General features: G+C 41.0%; 1 protein-coding gene across 1 annotated transcript in view; it reads left to right on the top strand.

The window, feature by feature from the left end:
* The window catches only part of ccdc24 (coiled-coil domain containing 24), a 100,537-nt gene that overhangs the window by 18,373 nt on the left and 61,931 nt on the right, over positions 1-20,233 (top strand). The window contains exon 3 of the mRNA XM_080196544.1: positions 10,235-10,407. Within this exon, the coding sequence (XP_080052670.1) occupies positions 10,235-10,407 (173 nt within the window). The remainder of the gene's footprint in view (positions 1-10,234; positions 10,408-20,233) is intronic.

The raw sequence follows: 20,233 nt of genomic DNA on the forward strand, positions 1-20,233 counted from the left end.
CAGGGAACACAGTTCTTTATGAGGTCTACTCACTCCACACTCCAAATGTAGACTGCCCACTCTGGACAGATCCCATCAGTTTACCCCACACCCATAGGTCACATGACCCATTGCCTTAAAGGGGCTATGCCACATCATTACAACTATGGAGATGCAATCAGGCCTTCGTGGAGCTCTTCTGATGGGCCGTCTTGATAAAACTACAACTCCTGCCGTGCCCCATAGTGAAACTCTGGTTATTGCGAAACTTGCTGGAGCCAGGCTCCATTTACTGCTGGTGAATTTACCTGATCTGTGGGTATGGGGGTTAGTGATATTGTTCATGACTTTATAAGGAGGAGGGGCAGCTTGGTGTAGATTGTTATAACATTGCGCTATCAGATTGTTACCAAATAATTGAGGGGTTTTGGTGTCACAGAGAGGGTGGACGAATTCTCTCCCAGTTGCCTGGTCTCAGGCATCAATTGGGGCAAAGTTTAGTTCAAGGAGCTGAGTGGTGGTGACAGGTCCTCAGGCACTGTGGAGTTGGCACAACTCACAGGCAGGAAGGAACAGGGAATTCCCTTCCAAAATCCCTGCAACTGTGTTTGCTCTCTCCTCGGAGCAGGACATATCAAATACACATTTCGCACCTGCTGAGATTTATTTTTTAATTCACTCGTGGGACATGGGCATCGCTGGCTGGCCAGCATTTATTGCCCAACCCGAGCTGTCTTTGTTCAGAGGGCAGTTGAGTGTCAACTGCATTGCTGTGGCTCTGGAGTCATATGTAGGGCAGACCAGGTAAGAATGGCAGATTTCCTTCCCTAAAGGACATCAGTGAACCAGATGGATTTTTCTGACATTGGTTTCAAGGTCATCAGTAGATTCTTAATTCCAGATATTTTTTATTGAATTCAAATTCCACCATCTGCTGTGGTGGGATTCAAACCCGGGTCTCCAGAACATTAGCTGAGTTTCTGGATTAATAGTCTAGCAATAATACCACTAGGCCATTGTCCCCCTCACTTGCCTTCAAGTATTTTGTTGCCGAAGTTATATCATACTGATAATTTGGTGAAATTAAACTTTGATCAGAGTGGGACAGTTGCACCTTACAAATGTCTATTGTATTAATTATTGCATCTTAAATCAAGGTCCTCAAATTTATCATCACTCATCATTTCCCACAGAACCTTCAAAATTATTTTGCAACTCCTTTGCCCCACTTTCTCTTCCCCACCCTCTCTGTTCATACAACTCTGTCCCCAGCCCCCTGTATTCTCAACTCACATCCCCAACCCACCAGCATTTCCTCAACTGTCTCCCCTTCCCCCCCCCACTCTCAACTGTCACTCCTCCTTCCACTACCCCCTCTTCCTATTCTCAACATGTACCCCTCCCTCCAGTTCACAAAACTCTCATCCCTCCCACCCTGTTCTCTCAATTCTCCCTCCATTCCACCCCTATTGGATCAACTCTCCCCTTGCCCAACTCTCACAACTCCCACTCTCCCCTTCCCATCCTGGTTACAGTATCCACAGCAACCCCACCCCCAGGTTTAATCCTGGAGTCACAGCAACTTAAAAACATTACATTGGGAGATCACCCTGAGGAAATGTTTAGTGAGCATGCGTAAAGAGGTGAATTGTCTTAAAAAAAAATGAAGAAATCATTAAAAAGAAACACCCTGTAATACAGGAGTTTATTAGTGTAAGACTTAAGTTCTCAGCCTCACCTTTTCCTACATAATGATTCTGATGTCAATCATGAAGTGAGTTTTTTAAATGAAAGCTGATAGCTTATGTCTCTCCCAAATCCAGGAGCTGCTTATCGAATCCCTGTAGGCAGCAGAGTCAGCTTCACTTCCAGCCCTTGTAAGTTGTGTGGAGGGAGCTGAAAGACAGGGGGGAAAAAAATTAATGGGAACCTGAGGAGCAAAGCTTTTACACAGAGGATGGTACATATGTGGAACAAGCTGCCAGAGGAGTGGTTGAGGCAGGGACATTGACAACATTTAAAAAGCATTTGGACAGATACGTGGATAGGAAAGGTTTAGAGGGATATGGGCCAAATGCAAGCAATTGGGGTTAGCTTAGATGGACTTTATGGTCGGTATGGACCAATTTGGGCCAAAGGGCATGTCTCTGTACATTCTATGATTCTATGAGAAAACAATGAATTGGAAAAAGATGGTAATGGCTCTTGAGACATTCAGTTTAGAAATAGAAAAGCCAGTGATAATTGCTGATAGATTTTACTTACATCACGGAAACACCTTTGGTGTTGCCAGTGAGACTGATCATTGGGGCAGTGTAGGAGATTCACTTTGCACCTATCTTCCCTATTTGTGACAAGGGAGAGCTTGATGCTTGGTGCTGAGAATGTTCTGTTTTTAACATTGAAGTTCTTTGCCTTGGAGGATGCATGTTTTTTTTTAAACGCAGTAAGTAGCCTGAAAAATAAGTAAAAGAGTTACAAAGAACAAAGAACAACCCAGCACGGGAAACAGGCCCTTCGGCCCAACGAGCCCGCGCCGCCGCATCACCCTACACCTATTCTACCCTGCGTGTCTCCCCTAACTTAGCCAGATTCAGGGGAGAATAGTGTCAATTTAGTAAACCAGTCAGCCTAAGAGCACATCTTTGGGGTGTGGGAGGAAACCGGAGCGCCCGGAGGAAACCCACGCAACCACAGGGAGAATGCACAAACTCCCACAGACACAGGCCCAAATCCATGAATCTGCATAGCCAGCAGTGCTAGTCACCGAGCTGTTGCGGCGCCTGTCTATCGGTCCACGATCAAGCACACACACCGACACGAAGTACTAGGCCACTCCCGGAACCTCCAAGAGCAGCCCATGCACGACCCACCTTGTGCATGCCCCTCATTTGACAACGAGGTGGACCTCCACCTGCGGAATAAAAAGACAAAAACGTTAACTTACAAGTCTGCATTTCCGGTGCCTCCCGAGGTTCTGACCTTATTTAATAGCCCCTACTATAACCCTCCATCCTCGTTTCACTCATGTGTCTGTCTAACTGAACCTTAAACAAGTCCAACGTTCCTGCCTCCACCACCCTCCTCGGTAGCGCGTTCCATACCCCCACAACTCTCTGCGTAAAGAACCTTCCTCTCACATCCAAATTGTAACAAAATTCAAGGGTTTGCAATAACTGTTAAGTAGCATGTCACTGCGTGGGGGCAGTAATTATGAGTCAGGTGCTGTCTAGAAGGAGGGGGCATTAACTCTGTGTTAGAGATTTATAACTTTTCATAGGTGGATTAGACCAGCATTGGGAGAGGTTTGGGAACAGGATCCACAGTTGCCAGCGAGGAAGAGGAATTTGTAAGAGCACGGTATTCATGAAATGTACTTCTTTTTATCAGTGTCCCATGTTACTATGTTGGCTGGAATAGAGAGAAAGGCCACTGTGAAAAATGAGACCAAAGTTTTGTTCCTACGTTCAGTAAACAGAATGCTAACCAGGCTGATCAAATGCCTTTCACACAACCCTCCCCTACACCTGTCATTTCCCCCACCTGCCTATTCCACCACACCACCCCTCATCCCTATCTCTATTTGATACAACTGGAGATTTTCCATTTGACACAAGTTAAAGCAGTAACACAAAGCTCACACTGAGCTAGCAGTGCCCAGTGAGTTGAGAGATTGTGGTTTGGAAGGCTGACACGCATGATTATTTTTCAATCTGTTGTATTAACAGTACAATTAATCCCAATTGCAAAATAATTGGGCCATTAGGCATTGACTTCTCAAATGTTTACTTTCCTATAATTGAGCATCAATTTACTACATGCACTGTAAGTAATTCTGCATATATGCATCTGTATATTAATGCATACAGGGAGTAACTTTGGAGTAAGATGTTAATAGAACACATGAACTTCCCGTCTGTTTTTCTTTGCTACTTTGTAGATGCACATGATATATTCCTTGAGTAGACTTTGACTTTGTGGAATAGGTGACTAGGTGGCCTGTTTGACATCTCTTCCAAAAAATGGAAACAAAATATTGAGAGTAATGTTAATCAGGCTGTTGATTCAGTATCACTTGTTTTATACCATCACACAGTCAAAGCCTAAACTTACGATTAATTCTTGCCTATCACAGCCATTGCATAGACTCATACAGCACAGAAAAGGCCTTTTGGCCAACCATGTCAGTGCCGATCATCAAAAATGTAGTAGCATCTCATCCTGCCTGCACACCTTAACCTCAAAATTACCCAGCATTGCACTTTTTACTGTAATATTCTATCCTTTGTCCCTTGCTGATAATATCTCAAGACATGCTGCCAGCTTTTACTTATATGTTAAAATTTGTCTTCCCGATGACGATGGTCAAACTAAATACTTCACAGTAATGAGAGAGTCCATCCATTCGCCACTATAACTGTTCCTCAGTATGGGACATCAGAGTGGCATAATCAGCTTGGAACAACTCTCTGATGAGGACTTGGCATTGCTTTGTCTTGGTTCTTGGGTGAGCAAGATTGGACAGCTTTCCTTCAGTTCTGGTAAGTAAGAAGACACCCTCTAAAGAAGACCTGCAGCAAAGTAAAGAAAATACCAAAGAAGAATATGCCAAAGTGTGTGGATGCAAGAACCCTATTTAATTCCATTGTGTCTCTCAGAGGGTTCTTGTGAAGTCCTAACTCTGTTAGGGGTTGCAAGTTGTAACAGAAGAAGGGAAAAACTTGGTTTGCACGCATCGATTCAAATAAACACGCAACAGTTTTATTGAGGAACTGTGCTTTGCTCTGCACAGAATACAAAACTGAAAGTAGAACAGCAGTCTGAGCATGCACCCTTATGACATCACCTTCAAATCATCAGCTCTTAAAGTGACCTGAAACCCTTTATAAAATATGTAATACTTCTGATGTTGCTTCATCATAGCTGACTTTACCCCTCATGTTGTCACAGAAAGAGATCACATTGAGCAGCTTTGGCAGGTGACTGGTTTTGCTCCAACAGCTTAAATATACCACCTCTGCTCACATGGTTTAAGATCCAAGATGATAATATATATAGTGGTCTGTTTTATTCACAATATTTCTCTTGTAGCTGGTGAACAGGAGGAAGTGAAATAGTGGTAACTGGACTAGGTAACCAGAGGCTCCAGCGAATATTCTGGGGACACAGGTTCAAATCCTACTATGGCAGTTGTTGGAATTTGAATTCAATTCATAAATCTGGAATTAAAAGCTTTCCTAAGCAATAGTGACTCTGAGACAATTGTCATTAAAAACTCATCTGGTTCACCAATATTGTTTAGGGGTGGAAATCTCTGCCCTTACCTTGTCTAGCCAGACTGCAGCAATGTGGTTGACTCTTAAATGCCCTTTGAACTGGCTGAAAATAATTATAGAAAAGCTGAAGAACAAAACTGACCTGGACACCAGTAGGAAAACCTGGCTTAGAACTATATCATTGACTCTTTCATTGTCACTGGGTTAAAATTTTGGAACTCCCTTCCCAACAGCACTGTGGTTGTACCAACACCAGATGGCCAACAATGGTTCAAGAAGGCAGCTCACCATCACCACCACCTTCTCAAGGGCAGTTAGAAATGGCAACATATGCTGGCCTTGTCAGCAATGCCCTCACCCTCATTAAAGAATGATAAAAAGATCATGCCGCTTGTAAATCTCTCAGCTCTGAAACCTCACTGGGACTTGAAGGGGAAATGGATTCAGTCAGGATTGCAGCCTGACGAGAGCAACATGTTAATAACGCAGCTTTACTTGTTGGCTCTTCCTTTGCCTTGGTACCTGCCTGATATTCAGTTTGGGATGAGATGTTAATTTGCCCAGTTAAATCTTGGGCAGCCTTCATTCAGCTGACCTAAAACACTGCCACCCCATCCCATCTCACACTAAGCCCCATTCACCAGTCACTCCTGTCCTCCCCTTGTCAACATACTTCCAACCTCACCAATTTACTGTTCTCATCCTTGTGTTTAAATCTCTTTAAGAACTTGGCTCTCCTTATCTTTATAACTATCTTCAACAGTAGAACATCTCCAGAACTCTATTTCTCTAACGTTGGTCTCCTTGATGTCCTTTCAGCCTTTACCCTACTATCAGTGATCATGCATGAAATTGTTTAATTTCAGTTCTTTTGAGTGTCCTCTTTGAGCTTCTCCATTTCTTCCCTTCCCTCTCATTATCTTAAAACCCACCCTTTGACCAAGCAGTTGGTCACACCTCCTACTATCTCTTTGATTTTTGCTTCTTTGATTATGGGCAAGATTTTCCAGTCCCGCTCACTACAGGAATTGTCACAGGTGGGACAGAACATTTGATGTACCAGCAAAAGGTCTGAAGACTTCAGGGAGGCGGGGCGGTGAATTTGAAAATCCCACGATGTGCAGCTGCGAAGCCACATGGGATGCTATCTGTGTTAAAGACACTACATAAATGCAACTTTTTCCATGCTAATAGGAAAAAAATATGCACCAGTAAACAAAAAGGAAGTACTAAGCAAAAAGACAGAGAAAGATGGTTTTTAGTTTGATAAGGATATCAAGAGATATGAAACAATGACAGACAAACAGTAATGTAATTGAATAAGGGAATAAGTTTGAGTCACTGAATGGTCTACTCCTGTTCTTATTTTAAACAGAAAGTTTGAAATGTCTAAGGTGAACTTAAACTGACCATAAACTGTCAAGCGTATGATGTTTTAACAGTGCATTTTTGCCAAATGTTCTAAGTTAAAGATAGTTCTCAAGTAAGGAGAGTACAATCTGCTTGTCAGTGAAAGTTTCATAGTCTATTTGAGCAGTAGAAGTGTAATTTGAAACTGGGAGCTGTTCTCTTGATGTACCAGGAATGCACTGATGATCTTTAAAAGTTTGAGTAAGTATCCTTCTCTGGGATGGATGTAAGGTTTATTCCAACTGTCTTTCTGATCCTGTTGGACACTTTATTAGATTTCTCTTTCTGGAATTTTACTTGAAGTTAGTCCAGCTTTTTACCATTTGGATCTTTTTTAACTTAGCTATTCTTGTCTGGACTGAACTTGAGTCAAAGTCCAATTCCCTCCAGATTTATTTTATTGGTTTAAACTCTCAACTAAGTACTTTTTTTAAATTGCTGTCTTGTATTTAATTTGGAAGGATCGGGAAAGTATCAACAAACATGCTCTGAACATATCAGTAAATGATGGATTAATGGGGACATATTTACATATTTACAACTAATAGGGGTGATTGAATGAAGGTGTTTATACATCAGTGTACTTTTTCACACACATTAGTTTTGCAAGGAAGGGCTGAAGAGGAGCATGTATGTTGGCTGAGTCACTGGGCTGGAGATAGGTAAAGGAGGGAAGTGAGAGAGTTGAAAGGGCTGGATCTACCCAGAAAAATTCGAAGTACCAAACGAGCGAGAAAACCGGGAGAGTTTCTGAGTTGTTGTTTGGGCGAGTTTGAAAATGCAATCTTATATAACACAGTCGCTTTTTTGGACAGAAGTATGATTCTCACCAGTGACCATGGGGTGATGAAGCCGGCTGAAGATTGCTTGGGGCACCATTGTGCAGGTGCCCCTATCTCCTAGTGAACTGGGAGACCTCCTGCCTTTGCACCTTCTCCACGTTAAGACAAGTTTAAGACACTTAAGTTACATTCTTTATATTTTAATTTACAGAGTCATAATTTGTCCAGGTTTTTCCTGAAGTGCTCTAGGATTGCAATTTAATCTTTGATCCATATTACACATTTTTCTTTAGGCAGTGAATTGTTTTTGATTTTTTTTCCCAGAAGAAAAATATATCATTGCATTCTTTTTCTCACAAGATGATCCTATCTTTCCCTTTATTTCTAGAAATTTACCTGCATCGGCTAATGAATTATCTATCTGTCCATACCTGGAGGAAGTTAGGTACAAAAGACTATTCATTTTAAAATGTCAGACATGGCATCAAACTCAAAATTGCAGTTATAACAGTACTTTAAATTAAAAGCTAATGAAAGTTTATGGTAGATTTGAGCCCAAAATCTGTCCTCCACCTGGTCAAACTTCCAGTGCAACTGTCCAAGGCGGACTGGAAGATGAGGTCGAAACTGGGTCCTTTGATTGTGTCTTGTTCACTCCAAATTTCTGGAGTTCCATCAAATATACCTTAACCCTTTCAGACAAGGGCTATTTACATCAAAAATGCTAATAACCTTAATTGTAGATTTTGGATTTGTGTCTTTGCATACTTAAAATCTGCAATTCTGCCACCTGAGTGCAATTTTGAACTCCATGAACTCAGAAGATGTCACAGTCACTAACAAAAAAGTGGAAGAGCTGTTGCCCTGGTTCAGAGTACAGTGAGAGAAGCCCACGGAGACAATAAGCAGCTTGTGTACCTGGGTGAAGCATGTCTGCACCTTTCTGCTCACCATTGATGGATGGACATCTAGCAGAGAGGCGAAGTGCCATTCTGAAAAGATTTTTTAAATGCTGAATTTAGGTGGAAATGACCAATCAGTCTTCAGTTGGAACACCACTAATAGCAGCAACTATCCTGTCAAATCATTTCATAATTTCAAAGCCCTGTACTCTGTCACCCATCAATCTTCTCCTTTCTAAAGAAAAGAACCCCATTTCCTGACTGGTTTCACACATCGAGTGTTTGAGATCTGGAATGTGCTGCCTGGAAGTGTGGCAAAGGTAGGTTCAATCAAGGCATTTAAAAGGGCATTAGATGATTACTTGACTAGAAACAATGTGCAGGGGTACAGAGAATGGCATGAAGACGTGATGCTCATTTGCAGAGATGGTACAGATACAGTGGACCAAATGGTCTCCTTTTGCGCCACAATAATCTTGTGATAATTGCTTAGCTCTGGTATCATCGTTATAAGTAACATCTGTGCTTTCTCACAGTGACCAGAGTTGTTCGCAGCACTCTTTGTGTGTGATCCAACCAAGATTCCATGCAAGTTTAACATAAATTCCCAGCTTTTAAATGTTGTTCTTCTGGAAATTAACCTTGAGTGTTTCATTTGGTTTTTAATGGCCATTTGAACTTGTATTGTCATTGTTAATGTTTTGTGAAGGTGTATGCTGCACCATGTGTTGCCTTTATACAATTGAATCTCCAATGCCTACATTCTCTGAGCTCGTAGCCAGAATAATTATACAATGTGCTTTAAGAAAGAAGAAGGAAGCCAATTATTTAATGCTATGTACTTGTAATTGGCAATCAGAAACTTACAAACATTATTTAATTTACTTGATTCTCTGATCCAGTAATTAAACTTCGCTTGGCAGAGTTTTCTGAAAGGAATATAGTTTTGCTTTTGCAGCAAAATAATTTGTTGCATGAAATCATGTCCCTTTGCTTATAAAACAGCAAAATTCGTCATGAGCAAATTGGTGAGAGATGTGCCAGCATATGTAAAAGCTGGCTCCGTATAAACACTTCCATGACATGAATCTTTTTTGATCATTGTTAATGTTTAGTTTTATGTTACTTTGCAAGTCCGTGGAAGAGATTACAATTTACAACAAAATGCAATACCATTTCATTTCAACCATGTGATCTCAAAATTCTACTGAATGTGTCATGGCCCCAACATCAAATTCCAAAATACAATAAGGGGAGGTAATGGCCTAGTGGTACTATTGCTAGATTATTAATCCAGAAACTCAGCTAATGTTTTGGGGAATCGGGTTCGAATCCCACCACAGCAGATGGTGGAATTTGAATTCAATCAAAAATATCTCGAAGTAAGACTCTCAGAGTAAGAAGCATTACCATGAAACCATGGAAAAACCTGCCTGGTTCACTAATATCATTTAGGGAAGGAAATCTGCGCCCTTACCTGGCCTGGCCTACATGTGAGTCCAGAGCCACAGAAATGGCTCTTAGCTGCCCTCAGGCAACAAGGGATGGGCAATAAATGCTGGTCAGCCAGTGACACCCATATCCCATGAATGAATAAAAAATAATTAATCAATAGAATGATATGCTGCATAGAAATATTGTTCTTTGATCTGTGTCTCACAGTATACAAATCAGAAAATGATTTTAATAAAGAAATTGCTGGAGCTAAACTCCTCTGGCTTATGGTATTGTGTGGCTTTTTGATATCTCACTAACTAGTGGCATGCCTCAGATTGTGTGTTGATTTGCCATCATTTTGGCTCATCATTATTTTCTATTTTGTCATTCATTGCCACTATGAACTCCTTGATTTGCTTGTAGCTTTTAACATCGGTCTTAATTTTAGGTGGCTTCTTTGTTGGAAATCTGGCGATTGACGAGGGAAACCAGACTGATGACCTCTCCACCAGAAGTCTCACATGCAGTCCTGCCAGAGGCTCCTGCCATCAAGAACATGCTTCGGCAAGAGATTCAGCTTTTACTTCTAAACATTCAAAAGAGAGCTCAAAAGGAAGGCAGGTAGAGTATTCACAAGCTTGTATAATCTTGTGGGTTTGGCAAAATCCTGTAAGAATGATGAAAGATACTGATTTGGTAACTTGCACAAACAATGCTGTGTGATATGCAAGAAGAGACACAAATTACCACTCTCTGTTAATATGGAAACATGCTGTGGAGATACCGGCATTGGACTGGGGTAAACACAGTAAGAAGTCTCACTACATCAGGTTAAAGTCCAGCAAATTTATTTGGTAGCAAACGCCACTAGCTTTCGGGGCTTTGTCCCTTCGTCAGGGCATTTGCTGCCAAATAAACCTGTTGGATTTTAATCTGGTGTTGTGAGACTTCTTAATATGGAAGCATGACCAGATTAGCTGAAAGTTTTTTGCAGATTCTCAATGTTGAGATGTATGGGAATTATACAATTTTTTTTGTTTTGGATAAGTATAGCGGGTGTCAGGGTGGCACAGTGGTTAGCACTGCTGCCTCACAGAGCCAGGGACTCGGGTCCGATTCCTGGCATGGGTCACTATCTGTGTGGAGTCTGCACGTTCTCTCCGTTCTGTTTCTTCTGGGTGCTCTGGTTTCCTCCCGAAGTCTGAAAGACACGCTGGTTGGGTGCATTGACTATGCTAAATTCTCCCTCAGTGTACCCGAACAGGCGCCAGAGTGTGGTGACTAGGGGATTTTCCCAGTAACTTCATTGCAGCATTAATGCAAGCCTACTTGTGATGCTAATAAATAAATAAAACAAAATATAAGTTGACTGCTGATAAAAAAGAACTACCTTTTTAAAACTTGTGATGAAAACTGGAAGAGAATTGTAAAATTCTGAAAAGGTGCGGCCAATCCTGGCATTTGTGTCACAATGTGTAGTAGAGGAGGCAACAAATAATAAGAAAACATTCCTTTGCTTTCTATCCTTCAAATCATATTTTTAACAAAGATGGAGGTGATCAAATGGCACATAGAGTAGAATCATTTCTGATCTGTTGGGTCTACGGATGTGCATCAGCAGAGTGCAGTTGACCGATGGTGAATAATACTATCCTGAAGCCTTGCTTAATATTTGAGGTGCAGTGATGAGGTTTATGTATCTTAATCATTTCAGAGGTGCTATCCATGGTCGTATGTCACCTTTATGGAGGTTGATGACAGGAAGTGAAGCTGTTAGGCCAATTCACATTTGCTAGGTCTGGTTTTAGTGCTAAATTAAAACTGTCTTTTGCATGTGAGGAGACTGTGTAATGATGGCGATTCTACATTTTAACCTTTTGTCACTAAGAAATCACTGATCCTGATACTTCCTCTGTCTGTAACGCTCATATTTTCTAATCAAAACTCCAATGAGGTTCTTCACTCTTGCCAGTCCCCACCCTTGCCAGCCCCTCACCCTCCACCCTCATGTAACTCCTCTTCACACAGGCACAGACATATGCAGTTAATTCTGGAGAATGCCTAAGAAGGACCTGTCTCTGGACTGCATTAAACACTCAAGACCCATTTATCCAGCTGAGAGAAGTGTTCTGTCCACTATTGATTCACGTTGGTTTATATCTTGGGTTGTAGAGATGAAAGATTCCCTGGGTGGGGTGGAGTGTAAAATTCCAGCCCATGAATGAAATCGCCAACTTCTCTGCAAATATTTTCCATGTTTCTATGCTGAACTGGTTTGAATATTTGGTATTGAGGCACGAGTGGCCATAAGTGTTAATAAATGAATATTTTCTAAGTAACGTTTTTTTGTGAGCTGTTTAAATTATGGCAGAAACTATCAAAGAACGAGTGGGACTTTTTAAAGATGTGTTGTGCAGGGTAGAAAGTGAATATGTCTTATAGAAGGAGATCTTGTAATCAAACCCAAGATCAATGGATAAATTGGACGACCAAAGGACATTGATGTTTTGTTCATTGATTCCTGGAATCATTGACTCCTACTGTGCAGAAGGGCCCATCAAGTCTGCACCAACATGCAAGAAACACCTGAGCTCCCACCTAATCCCAATTACCAGTACTTAGCCCATAGCCTGGAATGTTATATTGTGTTAAGTACTCATCTAGGTACTTTCTAAAGGATGTGAGGCAACCCGCCTCTACAACCCTCCCAGGCAGCGCATTCCAGACCATCACCACCCTCTGGGTAAAAAAAATTCTTTACTCACATCCCCCCTAAACCTCCTATCCCTCTCCTTCAACTAAGGGCAACAGCTGCTCCCTAAGAACTCTGTCCATGCCCCTCATAATCTTGTATACCTCAAAGTGCAGATTGCTACTCCAGGAATGCAAAATGCCCTATAATATCCTGAAGTACCTTCCACTTCAAGAGATGTTGGGGGGCCTGTTAGAAGATCTGTCTCAAAAAACCTGTGAACAGTCAGTGTCTGTATGATGAAAGCTAGAACAGAATATAAATACATGAAAACAATATTTTAAAAAAGACCTTCTTACTTTGATGTCTCTTAGCTGTGTCCTATAATTTTGAAAAGAGTAGGTATCTAGACTATTGGTTCACATTGCTCCACAGCAGTTGTTGTTGTTCATTGGCAGCAAGAAAATAATTTTCTTGTGAGTGCTAATGCAGTCAGAATCCTTTAGCTTTGATTATCAGCAAAAAACTAACACTGAAGCATTCCTGTAGGCTAGAAGATGAATAAGTATGAAATTGCTTTGATGGCTGTCCCAGAGTTTAAAGGATTCTTTGTTTTTTATGTCTGTGTCTCTGTAATTTGGGAGGGGAATCACATTTTGGTCTGTACGCTTTGGCCTTTTCTGATGCAAAATTCTGATGAGAAAAACAAAACATTTAAGTTAGATTAAAAAGTAACTTTAGTTGACCCTTTCTAATCTATCACTGAGGAATTTCAAGATTAGTGAAGTTTGTTTATAATCCACAATTATTCAAGGGTATCTTGTACCTTTGGGAACTGGATAAATACTTGTATTTATAAACATTACCAAGTATTGGGAAAGTGTAGGGGAGTCGGACCAGCCGGGTTGCTTTTCTCTGGGCGGCACGGTGGTTGGCGCTGTTGCCTTACAGTGCCAGCGACCCGGCTTCAATTCCTGGCTTGGGTCACTGTCTGTGCAGATGCTGTACGTCCCTCTGTGTACTGAATAGGCGCTGAAGTGTGGCAACCAGGGGATTTTCACAGTAACTTCATTGCAGTGTTAAGGTAACACTGTGACACTAACAGAATAAACTTAAATTTAGCACAGACACGATGGGCCAAGTTTCCTCTTTCTGTGTTGTATTATTGTGATTTTATTTTGACTACCAAAGAGGAGTGTGGCTGAGAGGTAAACCCATCTGCATCTTGACACATGCCATTAACCAAATGACATGTAAACGAACAAGAAAGGGGATAACTCATTCCTCCACCATGACCCGTAAACCTCCAACTACATGAAGGTTAGTAGCCTGAGATGCGGAGAATCAGTCATGATAATTGCTGAAAGCCTTAAGTTTTAATATGTCCTGCAACAAAATTGCTTTTGCATTTTTAAATCCTTTTGGCTAGTCCTATTAGGGTGCAGTGATTAGCCAACGTGGGGGAAGATCCTCTCTTTGGCCACTTGAATTTAATTACGTACTAGTTATTCATAAACAATGATTTTGCTTGTGCAAAGTGAGCGGAAGCAGCTTCTTCCCTTCCCCAGACCTGTACCCCACTACCCCCTCCACCTCCCTCCACCCCCACCCCCACCTCCTCCCTTCACCAGTCAGTCTCCTTCTAATTAAAAAGAAATGGTGAGCCAACTGGGAGAAGCAGCTCAGACATTTAGCAACCATGACCTGAATTTTTCTCGCAAACTGCTGATGGGTAAATATTGATTCCGACTCCCACAGCTAATTTGCAATTCATGTTCAGCATTAGCATTGTGGAATATACAAGGGTGTTGATTGGAATTCTGTGTATGTCTGGACAGAACAATGTCAGTTGACTAAAGGGTAAACCAGTTAAAAGTTTTAATCAGGACAGATTTGACATTGTGCTTGTAGTTTTTATAAGACTTCAGCAAGGAAAATATTTACAGATAAAACTTTTTTTTTGTACCATGGGACTTGCAAGCTCGCTTTTCGTTGCATTTGTATTTGTACATTATACAATGACCATAAAGTTGAATTGAAATGAATTATGTGTTAGTGGGATATGAACCGGCTTTTCATTTTGCTTTTGTTGATAATGCTTTTTAAAGTGGTTAAAATTGGAGGTGGGAAGTTCATTCCATTGGTGCCCTGCCTCCGCCTGAAATTGCCTATTTTATCTAAACACAGAGTGGGATTCTCCAATCCCATCCGCACTAGTCCTGCTGCAAGTGAGAAGGGAGAATTTGGTGTTCCAGTCAAAACTTCCAGCGGCGTGGGAGAATTCCAGCCACAAATGAGAATGGAGGTTTTCAGCATTAGTCATCGAGTTGTCAGACAGGTGGTGACTTTCATAGAATCCCTACAGTGCAGAAGGAGGTCATTCGGCCCATCAAGTCCACACCAACTCTGACAGACCATCTTACCCTGGTCCTGTCCCTGCAACCCCACTTATTTATCCCACTGATCCCCCTAACCCACACATCCTGGAACATCAAGGAGCAAGTTGGCATGGCCAATCAACCTAACCTGCAAAACTACAGAACATTTTCTGTTGGCACTGCCCACTTCAATTTTAGAGAGACTAGTTTCTACATTTCCTTGTCAAAGAACTCTAACATCTTCTGCAAGAAAAATGCCAAGAACTGCTAAAAGAGTGAGAATTAAGTAGAAGACTGTGGAATTTAATGCTTACATTATCTTACATGTCCTCAATTCCCCTCTTAATCAATGTGAGTAGTGTCCATTCTGATAACATCAAAATCAACAAAACATTGGCACATACCCATGTCAGTTCATACATTTATTCTGTAACTTTTCAGGTTTTTGCTTTGTATTGATAAAGCAGCACATCACTATTTCTCACTTCAAATTGTCATCTATCCCTGGTTTAAAAATATTTTATTCATGTAAACCTCCACGGTTGAATTAGCCTGATCTTTCTTAACATTTAGTCTAATTAGTAGTTCCATTTTGAGGAGACATTTCAATCCGTTCTTAGGACATTTCATAGAATCATAGAATTCCTACAATGCAGAAGAAGCCATTTGGCCCATTGAGTCTGCACTGACTCTCTGATTGAGTATCTTACCTAGGCCCTCTACCCTGCCCCATCCTGTGACCCCACACAGTTATCATTGGCTGATCCCATCTAACCTACACATCTAAGGAGCAATTTAGCATAGCCAATCCACCTAACCTGCACATCTTTGGACTGTGGGAGGAAACCATTGCACCCAGAGGAAACCTACATATACACAGGGAGAATGTGCAAACTCCACAAAGACAATGACCCAAGGCCAGGAATGGTCACTGGCACTGTGAGGCAGCAGTGCTAACCACTGTGCCACCATACAGTTCACAGGGTAGGAATCAGGAGTGAGAATCGTGGCAATTATTTTCATTTATTTTGTAAATTCTGCTCTCCTCTGTGTGTGGGCTTTTGATGTGCAGTCTTTTGTTACAAATTATGCTATGGAGAAAAGCCCATTGAATTTATTCATCCTGCTCCTTGCATTGATAATGTGCAATTTACTCTATCAGATATTAAGCTGATAAGCACAGATACTACACTTGATCTTAGCCAATGTTCTGTACAAAATTCCCTGATCCCCAAAGATAATCAAGCAAAACTACGAATGTTTATTGATTGCATCATGGCTGCATTTCAGTCCCAGAGCACTGCGTCTTTATCCCTGACTCCAGAGACATGGAAAACATTTCATCCAAAGAAGTACTGTTTAGCCCAGATATCGTCAGGCATTTTCGTGAAAGCAGAGGATGGAAAACAGAGATTTTTGTTTGCGCAAAGGCTTCAATTTATGTCAGAAAAATAGAGTGGGATAATGGAGGCTACACTGTACCATGTAAAGGAGATATTGATAAAGCATGCTTTTGTAAAGGAGGAGTTGTGCTAATATCACAGAGAAATTTATATAATTTATGCTGCCCCCACCTAAAATGAGTTAATAAGCCACAGGGCCAACTTGCTGTACTTGGATTTTTCCACTCTGAAATTTTAAGTAGTCCCAAATAGAGTAGTTTTATTATTAAGTGGTTTAAAATACTCTACATTTACTATTTTTAAGTATTCCATTATAAAGTAGTTGAGAACTGGGTGCAAAAGTACTTTTGTAATGGTCTGCATAGTTACCAGCTGGGTGAATCAATGAATCAGCTGTTTTCCCCGTTCACTAGAACTTTCGACTTAGATTTTGGCCACCTTTATCCTTGACATTGGCTTAAGTTTTAGACCTCCCCTCCCAACTTGGAATATGCTCCTCCTTTTGACTGCCAAGAACACATTCTTCTGGATCCACGCTCTGCATATTCCTCAGCAGCAGCAGTGCTGGTGCAGGAGTGGCGCATGGCCTCTCACACTCTCATTCACCCCAGGCAACCTGCTTGTTTTAAGAGATGAAATAAATTAACATGCTTGAGAATTGTGAAAATTGATCTCATAAAAATATGTCAACGTATCTTGGAGATTTTTTTGTCACTTTGAAAGCAATCAGGAAAAACAAAACCCTGTTCTCTTTGTTCTTTGACACTTCACGGGGAATATAGAAGAGTAATTTACATTATGATTTGTTTATTTCATGTCAATGTTACATATTAGATCTGAAAACTGTGATGATACTCTGTGTTTCAGAAATGTATTTGAGTCATGTTTCTTGTGCAGTTTGATTGCCTCTGAGCCATCTTGTCTGGTTCCAGCAGCATTGTATCGTTACTACAGCAACATAGCTGATCTTAACTGATTAAGATTATTGCTAAATTGGAACAATAGAGATAGCTAGCTGTTAAGAATTATACTTTGTCATGTTTAAGTATTTTTATCGGTAGAAGTTATTCTAATTCTTTGTTATATTCTAACTGTGTTCTTAAATAAAGTTTATTTTGATAAAAGCTTCCTAGTGGGTCACCTGAATCATATCTGGAGTGAAAAATCTTATGCTCACGCTAATGATAATATCAAATGTAAAAGTTAGGGTCTAAGTTAATTTTATAAAATACCTTGGAGTTTCTGATCTGATCCTTAACAAAACCTTGGGTTGGAAATACATCCCCTGACATTGCATATGTTTAAATGGGAAAACGTACTTCAATATAATGTAGTTTTTATTTGAGTAGTGGTTTCTAGGAATGTATCTAAGAGTCTGTACCTTGAAAGATTGTTTATTTTGGTTGAAAGTATAGGTATTTAATCTTGTCTGTCCCTTTATTGGATTATTGTGATCTGGAATCTCCATTTGTGTGCATTGACCGTGCTTCATTACTTATCTGCCATGGACTATTCGTGATCGTTGCATTTGCCCTCAGCATTTACTTGCCAGTCACAGGGCATCCAATTCAATTAGCAGGAGCACGTGCAGCTCCTCTGCTATAGGGGTGGGTATAGCCACACTACGTGTAGGAATAATCCCACAGTGGCCAGTGTTAACATTTCAGGGCTTGTATTTAAATGCATAGCCCTATTCCTGAACAGGCAAGTTATCTGGTTGATCTGTTGCTTGTATAAGCAAAATTGTTTTCAAAAAGTAAGGTTAAAATCATGAAGTTATCTATTCCAAGAGGATGAAGATTGCTGTGCATAATAATATTCTCTGCTGTAATGTGAAAGGTGTGTTGGAATCAATGCTAATTAACCTCTGGCTTTCTTTAGCACAAGATGGCTTTGACTGAGAACAGTGAATGATTTGCGACCCTGGAAAAGGTCCAGTGGAAAGCTTGGAGAATGATTGATAGATTAAAGAACATCAGCTACTCAAGAGACTCAGTGGCTAGGATGATCAGATAGTCAGAAGTGAAAACTAGGACACATTTAGAAGCCTTGGTGCTCCGTGATGATTGTCATGTTGTGTGACCAATGGCAGGAGTCTAGGAGAGGGGCAGTTGGAAATAGGCAGTCATGTGATGAATATGTCCATCGAGAATGTCTATCCAGAGTTGGTAATCCTGTTAAGGAACCTGGTTATTGAAGGTAGCCTGAGATGAATCATTGCTTTCAAGGATGTTTCTGCCTCATTTTCTTAAAAAAGCCTGAACCAAGACTTCGTTTGCCATAAAATCCCAGCCAGAATCCTATCCTCCACTCTACCTTTACTGTGTAATGCACAAGGGTTAAAGAGCAATCTCCTTTTAAAAGCCTTTTCATTTTCATTAGCACACCAGTTCTAGCAGTAAACATTTTCAGCTAAAAGCTGGATTTTAAGCTAACAATTGTACCTCAAGTACGGGCAACTTTCCTTTCACCCAGAGCCACAAGCAGAAAGATCCTGCAATAAGAAATTTGGTTGAATGCGCGCATGGCCTGCACCTTCAACTTGGTCTGCCCAGGATGTGTGCTGTACAATTCCTGGAGGAGTGGCTATCACCCCGGGGGTGGCACTATCACTTGGCTCCCTCATAAAAGTACCAAATCTTTGCAGTTGATTTCATCACAAAGCTGCAAGTAGGGCCAGACTTGTTCGGATTTGTCAACATGCCAATTGGTCAAAACCATTGTCTTAACTTTTGAAAGGACCGAGTTCCCCTGGGTCCGTGTCTTGATGCGGGCTGAAAAGATGGACTGACTGTGCAGAAAATTCAAAGCAAGGACTATCTTCTGTGGAACGGAAGACAAAGATACTGTCTGTGGAAGCGGGAGCTGACTTAGACTCCTTGCATTAGAGATTTGTATCTCTGGCCTGTGCTGAAATGTGTAACTGTAAGAAGCCAACAGTAAGGCCTGTTTTTAAACTTAGGCTGATGCGATCAGTGGGACAGGTTTATCTATGCCAATGGTCGTACATACACTGGTGAAACTTGATGGTGGATGTAACTGCTAGAGTTTCTTTATCAACCTGCCAATGTTTCCTTTTGGTGTCAGACGAGGTCCTGGAAGCAAGAGTGACAGGCCACTCTTTGCTATCTTACATTTTATGGAAAAACACGGCCTCTACGCCATAAGGTGATCCACTATGATTTGATTACCTGGGTCAAAATGGCCAAGTAAGGTAGATAATTGCAGGGCTTGTTTTACTTGATCAAAGGCTTTCCTCTGAGAATCTTTCCATTGCTAACATTGACGTATTTTTGAAAGTTGGTATAAGGGTGCCAAAATGGTAGACAAGTTTGATAAGAAGCAACGACAATAGTTGATCATCCCTAAGAAGGACTTCAACTCTGTTACATTCTTTGATGCAGGCACCTTTTGTCACCTTTACCTCTTCTTCTAGTGGGTGCAATCCTTTTGAATCCATGACCTCCTCAGCCTGAAAGGTACTTTCAAGTGGACACCAACTTCTTTGAATCTTATGCAGACTTTCTCTAAATTGGGTCTATGCTGTTTGGGTGATGTCCCCGTTATTAAGACGTCATCCAAATACACAACAATTCTGGGGATCCCCTGCAGAAGGATTGCCATGATGTGCTGAGATAGCACATGCAGATGAAATGCCAAAGTGTAACTTCATACATTGGAATAAGCCCTTGTACATATTAAGCATTTCCTCAAGTCTTCTTTCAGCTCAGGCTATTGTTATGCATGACTTAAGTCCATTTTCATGTACCTGAGGTCTCCTACCTGTTTAGCATGAAGGTCTTCTACCCTAGGGATAGGATATCTACCTATTTGAGCAGTTCTGTTTATGGAAGCTATTTTGTTGGCCATGAAAAGCTATCAAAGTCTTTCAATTTATTGGCTTCAACTTTTACCCTCCCGATCAAACAAATCGCTTTTCCCAAACAGTGGCATGGCTACTCGACTAAGGTTGG

This window comes from Carcharhinus amblyrhynchos, chromosome 9 (assembly GCF_965287045.1).
Source record: "Carcharhinus amblyrhynchos chromosome 9, sCarAmb.v2.hapA, whole genome shotgun sequence".
Taxonomy (NCBI): domain Eukaryota; kingdom Metazoa; phylum Chordata; class Chondrichthyes; order Carcharhiniformes; family Carcharhinidae; genus Carcharhinus; species Carcharhinus amblyrhynchos.